The 10,889-nt window shown below is 39.2% G+C and overlaps 1 protein-coding gene across 4 annotated transcripts; it reads right to left on the reverse strand.

Annotated features, from left to right (window-relative positions):
• Positions 1-899: 899 nt before the first annotated feature.
• On the reverse strand, positions 900-6,939 carry LOC147857643 (uncharacterized). Of its 4 annotated transcripts, XR_015530466.1 has the most exons (14): positions 6,779-6,934; positions 5,963-6,084; positions 5,662-5,849; positions 5,519-5,578; positions 4,929-5,035; positions 4,790-4,850; positions 4,240-4,299; positions 4,007-4,081; positions 3,160-3,312; positions 2,737-2,791; positions 2,449-2,571; positions 1,467-1,690; positions 1,205-1,354; positions 900-1,127 (listed from the first exon to the last, which is right to left on the reverse strand). XR_015530466.1 is itself a non-coding variant. In XM_087327199.1 (13 exons), exons 2-13 carry the CDS (start codon positions 6,042-6,044, stop codon positions 1,331-1,333), a joined length of 1,212 nt encoding a protein of 403 aa, XP_087183325.1. In that variant the 5' UTR covers positions 6,045-6,084; positions 6,779-6,934; the 3' UTR covers positions 900-1,330. The 4 variants fall into 4 exon arrangements, 3 of the variants coding, with proteins under 3 accessions (XP_087183325.1, XP_087183324.1, XP_087183326.1); XM_087327199.1 differs by having other exon boundaries at positions 900-1,354; positions 5,662-5,860; positions 5,974-6,084; XM_087327198.1 differs by having other exon boundaries at positions 900-1,354.
• Between the last annotated feature and the right edge of the window lie 3,950 nt (positions 6,940-10,889).

Raw genomic sequence — 10,889 nt, forward strand, 5'->3', positions numbered from 1 at the left:
TCCGTTGAGGTGGTGTGTTGTGGTTCTACTCATGGAACCCCTCAACACAATGGATGTGCTACAATGGGTGCCTTCTCTACCCGTTGCGAAAGGCCCTCGCCTCAATCCGTCGGGGTGGTGTGTTGTGGTTCCAATCACAAAACCCAACACATTGTATGTGTTACAATTAGGAGCACAGCCTCATACTTATTGATGCTCCTAAAAATTGGGAAATTGGTTGCTACCAAGGAAACACCACAAGCAAATTCCTTACATCCAACTTGGGTCCAAGACATCTAGAAATGGATGGAATGATGAAGAATAGTTGGATATGCACATCTAGCAATAGCAAGGGATAAAACTTGAGATCAATCACAACCCTCAACCCAACCTCATAGTTGGACACACATCAACAAGAGAGTGAGGCATACCATCACACTGATGGGCAAATGCTCACACGCTTTGAAAATGGAAACTAGCAGTTGGCTGAAGATTGAGTAGAAAAGGAGCTATATGACCTATGTTTCCTCAATCTACTAGAAACAGGGGAATGTGTTGAAATGCCTTCGCGAATGAGATATCAAGCCTGAGTTTCAAGGAATTCTCTTAGGCTCGTACCTTCCAAGAACTCACAATGATGGAACAATTGCAGACCACATTAGACATGCTTTTTGCTCCTTTGTTTAACCAAAGAACAAAACTCATGAAGGATGAAAACAATGAAATTCAGAAACGAACTTAGTTTTTATTTAGCTTTTTGTTTTTGTTTTTGTTTTTGTTTGACCGTGTTCAAATCACCAAACTACATAGCTGGCAAGAGTGCTTTGTAATGATTGTTGAGTTCCCATGAGCATTAATACAGCATCACCATGTCCCTTCTTTTCTGTAATCATATTGTTCAATGTATATACAAAACTACAAATACACACCCATAATGTTCATATTGTCAAGACATCAAGGAAACATCATTTGTTGTGAGTTTCGATAAAGAACAAAGAGTTTTTCTGGTGACAAAATGTCCAGAAGATTGAGAACAAGGACAGATATAAGCTTTATCTCTTCAAGTGGTGGGCATTAGTGCAGAGGATTTGACATGTGGCCATAAAAATTGCTACCGAATGTCCTCATTTATGATTTCAGAAGTATTACTACATTGAAGAAAATTTGCCTTCACATTCAATAATAATTAGAGGTAAAAACGAAATTCTGATAGCCAAGTACATACCTCTTGCATTGACTGGAAAGCTAATAGTCTAATAAAACAATGTCCAGTCATAAGATTAAGCCACAGCTGCATATATTTATTTCCATGATTAGACTAAAGAATAATTGAACCTAGGGAATTGCTTTGTCATTGATCCTCATTTGGGAAATCCTGAAAATGCAAATAAACATCAGCATGGAGACCATAATCACCAAGAAAAGATGGTTTCACATACTCATCATAAAAAGATAGTCTCAATAAACCAGTAAAAAAGCATTTATACCTTGTATAGAAGGTCGTGAGAAAGTACATCCCAAGGTAGAGAGAGAGACATCAAACAACAACGAAGTGGAAGTGTTTCTGCATTGCTTTTAGCACCCGTCGATGCAACATATGTTGCTGCCAGAGAGGCTGCAAAGGCTGCTTTGCGCATGATTGTTCCGAGCCTTGCTGCACCTTTAGCCTTCCATGAAGAAGCAGCCTCCGGCATCTGCTGGGTATTTTGATCTGTCCAAATTTCACCTTTCTGTAAGGCCTGAAAATTTTCATAGTTCCTAATATTACAGACACACTTCCCACTTCTTGATCTCCTCATTCTAGAGCTAGAGCTTAAATCTCTTAATCTTTCTCACTCCTGAAGCCGAATCCTTCTAAACTAAGTATCCAAGTTTTAAGAGTTCTATTTTAAGTACTTGGACCAATTACATGAAGTTGATCATGTTGCCAATAATCAAGTGTGTGGCTTTGTTTACTTGCATTTTCAAATCCTTTAACATGTGATGAAGTCGTAAAGTAAGGTATACATAGCTCAATTATTGCTGAGAAGTAAAGCTCACTTGAGTGATTGACAATAGTGCTAGTAAGCTTAGAGACATTTTAACACCTGCACCTACCCACATTAGGGTAGGTCTTGTTCTACCCTTGCTTAACAATGATCCCAGGGTAGAGAGGTGACTCCATCAGAAGAAATCATAAAAATCCATAGTAGTCACAACCAAGAGTCCTAGTTTCCATCATTGAATATGCGAAATCTTTCTAACATAAAGGAAAAGTAAAATGGGTCCCACAAAAAAGGGAGCATTGACAACCATCATTTAGAACCTCAAAAAGGAATTGATAACTCGTATTGAGATTAAGGTGAAACTTTTGAAGATATTCCACATGTATACACTATTATATGTTCCAGAAATCATTGCAAAATTTGAACGAGTAGTAAAACAGCTATATTCTATCCAAATATATGTTTGATGAGTGTTCATATTAACCTGGAAGACCAGATACAGACACCTCAAGTTCACCGCGTCCACCAGGACCATGCATAATCAGACGTTCTGAACGAGCAGATGAGGATCCTGTAAGCAGAAAATTGCCAACTCGTAGCCTCCCCCCTGAATATAAATGTCAATTGAATGGTTGATAAACATGTTACTTACCATTTCCAAACAATAAGAGTGTTGCATAAATAATGTAAAATAATGCAGCATGAAATCAGGTTAAGGATATGTCTCAATATCAATACTCTGTAAAAATACATCATAATTTACTTGGCATACCCTCAAAAGCAGACCGCACCATATCATACCCAACAAAACCTGAGAACAACGTCAGCTGAAAAAGAATTGCCCAATGAGTCAAATTTAGGCAAACACAAGTTGTATATCAACATCAGAACTCTCTCATGTACCAGCATCATTCCAACACCTATTGTATGTGAGTCCAGATATGAAAGAGCTATGATGCGATGAATGTTACTAAATATATCATATATAACTTGAAGATTACAGATCCCAAACACTATGCTAAGAGCAATTCCACAAAAAGGTGGTATGATGAGAACCGTTTAGAAACAAGAAAAACACTCAAAAAAACTACTGCTTGCAGAGATCTTTGATCAAGATTCAAAATGATACTGAGAGAGCTAGACAATCATTCCAAACAAGCATTCTTACCATCATTGAACAATCTTAATTTGGTACCTGTGGAGCATTGCTACATTGAGACACTCCTAGCAAATAATTTTCTGGACTTATTCTTTTATTCACTTGCTCTCTGGAATCCTCATGCGAAAAGGCAGCTCCACCATTTGCATTCAGAAACACACAATAGCAATGATCTGGCTCTACCAAAATCTATTTAAAAATAGAAGATTCAATGATAAAATACATCAGAGATGAAATAATGGTTTATAATTGTCCAAGAAACTGAAAGCACTAAGATAAACTTATAGCAAAGGAATCCTAGATCTACATAAAATTTTACAAGAGAGCTAGTTACAGTTCACACATCATGCGTGCTTCATGCATTGGAGAATGGAGTTCTTCTCAATTTTCCACCCCATCAGATTGCCTTTCTCTATCTCTTTAGAAATTATCAAATGAAGTAAAGTACATAAGCTGGATACAGGGAAGTCGTAAACTACATTTGAGCAGAACAATATATCTACAGTTTCCTATTTACTTGGTAAAAATATGGTCAATCTCTTTTTTTGGGAAAATCGTTTCGCTGTGCTATATGGTGATGTGTCAGCACCCATTAATTTTTGGGTCTCTAGGCACTGTGGCTTATGGTTGCCTTTCAATATATCTCTCTTTATTTTAAAAACTACAGGATATGACAGAATTTAGATTCTCGTAGATCATTATCTTCTTTTAATGCAATATAGCAATGTTAGTAAATGATTCTTCAACCTCTCATCTTTGATAGTGTTCATTTTGTTTTCGATCTCAATGTTTAACATATGTTTACTATAAGCAAAATACAATTTACGTCAAAAAAGTTTAATTATTGCTAACAATGCATATCATCAGAGAACATGGAACATACCACTTCCTCAAATGTGTCATCATAATCATCAACCATAAAACATATATCTGGATATGCTGGTACAGTCTCAAAACCCTAGTAAATAAAACAAACTTATTGAGAATATAAGTATATCATTTTATATTACTGAATAAGAGAAATTAATTAACCAAGATACAAATTGGCTATTTCCAAAATGGTTTTCCTAAATTCATAATATTAAAATGAATATAATTCTGGTTTCAATATATTACCTTTGACATGTCTGTGTGGAAATTCACCCTACTTGGAGAAGCATATACTGTCTTTGAGACCTAAATAGTAATAAAAATGCTTAGATTCAATATTCAAGGCACAGTTGGAACTCAAAAGATGGAAACCAAAATTTTAACTAATGACATTGCAGTACACCAGCAGGATGAGACATTTGGTTTGATCGGGTGTATCTTTTCTTATTATTGACACTTTTGTGGCCTTAATTCTAAGAACAAATATAATGGAAAAGGGATTTCTTTTACAAATATAAGTGCAATCTTGCGCTACAAGAGAAGTCCGTCTCAATTAGTATAGATTTTTTTAACCACTTAATGTATGGTGTGGATTTGACACCCGTAATCCTATCATCAGAATGCTATACCACACTGATTAGAATGCCTAAATGGTGAGTTTCTTGAGGAACTTTTTAGGTTTCAAATTCCTTTGGAAGTGTTTACTTGAGAAGATGGATAACTTATAAGCTATAACCTACGTGGTTAAAAGTAAACAAAAACAAAAACAATGACGGCAAGGTCAAAACCTGCTCACTTGGTATAGTGGACCAAGTTGTGGGTTTCCGCTCCTATTTCGATTCTGCAATGCTTCGCGCCTTCTCAAACATATGACAAATATGCTTAGCGAATCAGAAAAAGCATAACCAGATCATTTCCAAATAATGAAAACATACCTGCAAATTGCGACCGTCAATGTGTATGATGTGTGAGCTATCATATTGAGATACAATGAGCGTCGCCAATCCACTTGATTTGCACTATCACCAATCACCTTTTCAAGCTGTGCAAGAAGTACAGCATCAAATTTTCATATCCAGCTAATGTTTGGTGCAATAAGCCAAATGTGTGTCAAAAGAAGCTTATGAAACATATAATGATAATGTTTTATCAAAAATGAATATTTCTGTAAAGCTTTAAGTTATCCATCAAAAAATGATGGTATGATTCATGAAAACCAAAAGGCTTTAAATTTAAGCACATGCAATTTTTGAGAGACAATTAATTCACACTTTTACCCATATCCAATTTGAGTTTTCCAAATAATATTCTTGCCTTGAATCCCCCTACCCCTATTTTTATAGAAATTTTTAATGCCGCAAAGTTTGGCAGACACATGATAGCCATGTTATAAAAAGTAAAGAGGTTATTGCACCAGTGTGAAGGACAGTACATGTACATGTGCATTGAAATGTTAAAGGTTATCAAAAAGATCCAACATGTATTAAATCAGTTAAGCTTTGCATCGGAATTGACGAAGACATACTTGGGGTGCCCATCTGCGGACAAAATAAGGTTGCACATTATGGTCACTTGGATGATCAACCTACATAAAGCATTAACTATTAGGCTTTTTTTCATCATCTGCTGACATATATCTTGAGGAAAGGGTAAAAAATAATACAATACCTCGTGCTGGACAAAGAAAACCAGATCATCACCTTGGGTCTCTTTTAGATCAATCATCCCCTTGACAAAAAACATGTCCAGTAATTCCCTCCAGAATCGCATGTCCAAGTCATCATCTTCTTCATTATTCCCTTCACCACTGACCAGGCGGTTCTTCAGGAAACTTGAATGCTTTCTTACTATGCTAAGTAGCTCATCTCTGGAGAAAGGGCACAAAAACACACTTTTCTACTAGCCATATATTGAAGTGTATAAAAACAATATACTGTTGGGTTTTCAAAAAAGCAAAAACACAAAAAAGGCTGAACTTTCCGTGAAGGCGTTTTGTATAAGAAGGGCCTTGATGACGATTGCCGAAGCTCTTTGTCCACAATTTGTTCCATCTCAGTAATTCTTTAATGGAATCATTACAGAAGAAAACCTCTGAAAAGTAGATAAAATCCAGACCATATCATATATAAAGCAAGACCGATCACTCAGATTCTTCACATAAAATGTTGCATAAAATTGTTGCCATTTTTCTGAAGGGTTTTCTTCTTTGAAACCAGCTTACCAGAAGTTTTTCTTAAGTTTGGAGTACTTAGGTTTGCTGGACACATTATGCATAAAGTTGAGTAAATTTGTCCGAATTCATGTAAATGATACCAATTATTGTAAAAGTTTCTTAAAAATTTTACACCACTTACATTTGCTTTATAATATATATCTGCCGTACACCTATAAATTTGTACTGTCTTCTGTTTGCTTCACAGATGGCATATATATTGTGTGTGTGCGTGTATGCATGTCTATATGTATGCACATGCTTTATTACAAAGATCGGGATAAATGTTATCTGAATTTTGGGATAAATGTTATCTGAATTTGTGTCAGTATTGAAATGTTTTCCAAATGATACATAAACAATATACACATACATACATGAATCCCTTTATCGAAGTGTTCTAATTGATAAATCCAAATGCATACATACATAGCTATGTATGTACGTATGCAATATGTATGTATCAATTGTCCAGATTTATCCGCATTACGGTACTGTTTTACTAATTTGCGCACCAATATTTTCGCTCTGAGAACTTCAGAACAAGTTTATCTGCCCTTGGATGATACATACCAGTTTCTTTATCTGTAAGTGTGGACAACGAATCGATGGGGGAATGCTACAGATCTGTTACCGAATCCATCATCGACGAGGTACAGACAGGATCAAAGTAGACGAAATAAGCGATGAGTACGGCAAACAAGATGAACTCGAAGAGAGCAAGGAAAGAAAAAGAGATGAAATGGAGAGAGGCAAAGAGTGAGAAGGAGCAGTGCATGGACCGGGGATCAATAAGCTATGGAACAAAGAAAGAAGAAGAAGAAGAAGAAGAAGAAGAAGAAGGTCATATTGGATGAACGTGGGTTCTTCCCACTTCCTTCCTATTCTATTGGTCATGAGGGTCGGATCGGGTCGGGTCGGGTCGGGTCTGGCCGAGTGGTGGGACCTCATCTAATCTGGTCTGGACTGGTTGATTCGAGTCTAGCCTGATCTGCTCTCGTCTTCTAATTGAGTCGGGTCTAGTTTGAGAGTCAAGCTTGGCCTTGCCTTGCCTTCCATGGTCTGGTCTGGTCTGGTCTTGGAATTGAGTCGAGTCTGGTTTGAGAGTCATATAGTCTAGCTTGGCCTTGCCTTCCCTTCCCTTCCCTGGTCTGGTCTAGTCTAGTCTAGTCTAGGGTCGAGTATGGTCTAGTCTAGCTTGTTTGGTCTAGGGTCCAATCTTGTCCAATCTAGCTTGGGCCTCATCTCATCTCGTCAACGAATCGATTCTAGTCTGGTTTGCCATCGCCTCATACTAATCTCACAGTCTTGAATCTTGCCTAGCCTCTATCTTTGATCTTCTCGCCCATGGCTCTAATGCCCTCGTTCTCGATCGTGCCCGCATATATTCATCTATGATCTTGCCTCCTCCTTGCTTTCAAGGGTTTCTGCCTCAATTTTGATGTTCTCTATCTAAGCTCTAGTTCTTGGTGATCTTGTTCATAGTCTTGACTCTTATGCTTCGTAAAGACAAGACAAGTCTAATATGACAATCTTAATTGGATGATCAAATACCTATTCAAATCCTTTCTTCCTTTTTTAGGTTTCTTTTTTGTTGAGAATCAAACTCGACTTCCCTTGTGTGGGAACACAATCTAGGATGCTCAAGTGTGTGAACATCCCACCTCCTCATATAGTAACTAGTGTGTCATAGAAGTTAATGCCCTATCACACATATTCAGTAAGTAGTTAATACTCCACCTCTGTCCCAAGAGGTTGTTCTAGTGAGAGAACTTAGAGAGAAGGTTGGTTCATTCTTTATAATTGTTAATACAATTTTTTTGTTTTCTCTCTCTCTCATAATTATCTTACCCTAGTGGTAAAAGTTGTTAGCACTACAAGCACTACGTTATGGGTTCGAAACCCAACTTCCACACCTCTCTATTATATACTTCTTATATATCTCTTAATTCATTAGATGCCATTGTGGAATGTAAGGGTTGAACCCATGACCACCTAGTCTCCATTGGGCAACCTTACCAACTGAGCTACATCCATCTGGGCTCTCTCTCTCTCTCTCTCTCTCTCTCTCTCTCTCTCTCTCACACACACACACACTTTACATGGTATCAGAGAGATTGGTAGGCTGATCCAAGCCCATCCTCACGTATTGTGTATACACCAACGTTCACAAAGAACCGATTGATCGTTGTAGCAACAACCTACACAAATCGTATCAAGTGAAACAAAAGAATGAAACTAGCTCCAAACAAGTCCTATCAACATGAACACTCCGATGGGAAGCACTCTTCCTATAGAGAAACTCGATAGAAACAACTTCACATCATGGGAGTACAAGATGCACCAATACCTTGTTGGTCAAGGCTATTGGAGCTACATTGAAGGAGCACAAGAAAATCAACCCAACCCAGCACATGCCAACCACCCAACTTGGGAGCAAGCGGTGAGTCGCGTGTTGTATTGCCTTGCATCCCGTGTCCATGATCACATGCTCGACTACATCTGAGAGGCCAAAACGCCAAAAGAGGCGTGGGGGAACCTCAAAAAGATATTCACAGCCAACACAACCGTGTGAAAGCTTCAACTTTGACAAGAGTTGAACAACATACAACAGAGGGATCTGTCAATCGACGGCCACACCTTGAAGATCAAGGAGTTGTGCGACTCCTTTGGGTCGATCAATATCAACATTGACGATGACGAAATGGTGCAGATATGCCTCAGTGGCCTAGCACCCCGGTTTGGCGCAATAATGTCGGTTGTCCTCGCGAGGAAGAATCCTCCCTCCTTCTTTGATCTCTAATCGATGCTACTAGTCGAAGAAAATCACATTCGAACGAGGAACAATGTGCAAGAAGGACACATGCTCTATTTGAACTCGGATGGAGGAAGGGGACAAAGTCATGGAAGAAGAGGTTGATTTGGCCAAGGCCATCACAACCAAAAACAACCCCGCGAACAGAATTTCTACTACCATCAAGACGTTGCAAACACGCGTGGTGGAACGTCTGGAAGAAGGGGGAGCAATCATGTCGAACCTAGCCAACAAAACAACTATGTCCAATGCGAATAGTGTGGCAAATTTGACCATTATGAGGTAGAGTGTCGGAAGAAGAAGAGTGAGTCGACCTTCATAAGCCGACAATTTACTAACCACGCCTCAAATTCCGACTATGATGATCGTGGCGGAATGTTCATGATGTGGCATACGAGCGAATTCGATGACGGCATCGTGCCCGACCAGCACCTCTAGTTCATAAAATGTATGGTTTGTCGACTAGGGTGCATCCAATCACATGACGTCAAATGAAGATTGGTTTCAAGAAGTGTGAAAGCCCGAACAACCCAGCTATGTGGAAACAGGGGATGACACAATTCACCCCATTTAGCATGTCGGTAATGTCCCATTCGGGGAAGCGGGCAACCAAACCTGCATCAAGAACGTCTTGCATGTCCCAACTATAACGAAGAACCTAGTCTCGTGAGCCAAATTGTCGAATATGGCATGCAAGTTTGTTTCAATGACGTAGTGTACTTCACCGAAAAAGAAGGTCGAATTATTGCTCACGGTCGAAGAGAATGTTGAATGTTCATCCTTGATTCTCACGAGATGAAATCGGCAATGTTTGCCAAGGGCCATAGAGCCAACGCCGAAATAGAGTTGTGGCACAAAACAATCGGCAACCTCAATCTCCAGAGTCTCAAAGGAATATTGTAGAAAGGAGTCGTCATCGGACTCCCGACCTTTACCGAGAAGGTTATTGTAGGTGTGTGTGAAGCCTGCCAGATCTGCAAACAACACCGACAATCGTTCCCAAAGGAGAGGAACATGAGTAAAAAAACCTTGGATGTGATACATTCATATGTGTGGGGACCAGCCCAGACGACAATATTCAGTGGTTTCCGGTATTATGTGACGTTCATCCACGACTTCTCCAAGCACACATGGATATTCCCTATGCGGTAGAAGAGTGAAGTGTTTTCACACTTCCAAAAATTTAAAAACGAAGTCCAAAAGGCAACCGATCGACACGTCTGATGCCTTCGATCGGACAGTGGCAAAGAATACTTCTCCGACGTCTTCATAGCATACCTCTGACAAAAAGGAATCCGGTGGGAGTTTACTTACCGACATAGCTCAACTGAACGGAGTAGCCGAACAAAAGAACCGGCACATACTCGAGGTAGCAAGGGCGATGATGAATGAGAAACATCTGCCAAAATCGTATTGGGCTGAAGCGGCGAACATGGTTGTCTATCTAGTGAATCGATGCACAACTATCCGGAGTGCACGATATTACCCCCCACGAGAAGTTCTATGGAAAAGACGTTGGACCTATCCAACGTCAGGATATTCGGCTCTATCGCATTCATACATATTCCCAACGAAAAGCGGCAAAAGCTAGATCCCAAGTTAGAGAAATGTATCCTAATAGGGTACTCACTCGAACAAAAGGGGTATACGTGTTTCAACCCCTCCACTAGGACGGTACACATGACTAGGGATGTCGTATTCGACGAATCGGCATCCTGGTACACAGTCGACTCATCTCTATCCGATCCAATAGAAACTAATTTCGATATAATAGACTCAGAGGAGGAGGATCAACTAAGTCTCACGCTAGAGGAGAGTCCAATCTCAACAAATTGAGTGCATCACAGGAGCCACTAAGAGACCATAGCA

Source organism: Azolla caroliniana, unplaced genomic scaffold, assembly GCF_043228905.1.
Source record: "Azolla caroliniana isolate FFs.n. ecotype wild unplaced genomic scaffold, voAzoCaro1.0.p SCAF_11, whole genome shotgun sequence".
Lineage (NCBI taxonomy): Eukaryota > Viridiplantae > Streptophyta > Polypodiopsida > Salviniales > Salviniaceae > Azolla > Azolla caroliniana.

Coding starts and splice junctions, on each gene's coding strand:
- LOC147857643 (XM_087327199.1), bottom strand. CDS start 6,044: ATGGAACAAATTGTGGACAAAGAGCTTCGGCAATCGTCATCAAGGCCC. Junction 5,579..5,661: donor TTTTCTTTGTCCAGCACGAG/GTATTGTATTAT, acceptor TGCTTTATGTAG/GTTGATCATCCAAGTGACCA. Junction 2,792..3,159: donor AATGTAGCAATGCTCCACAG/GTACCAAATTAA, acceptor ATTCTTTTTCAG/CTGACGTTGTTCTCAGGTTT.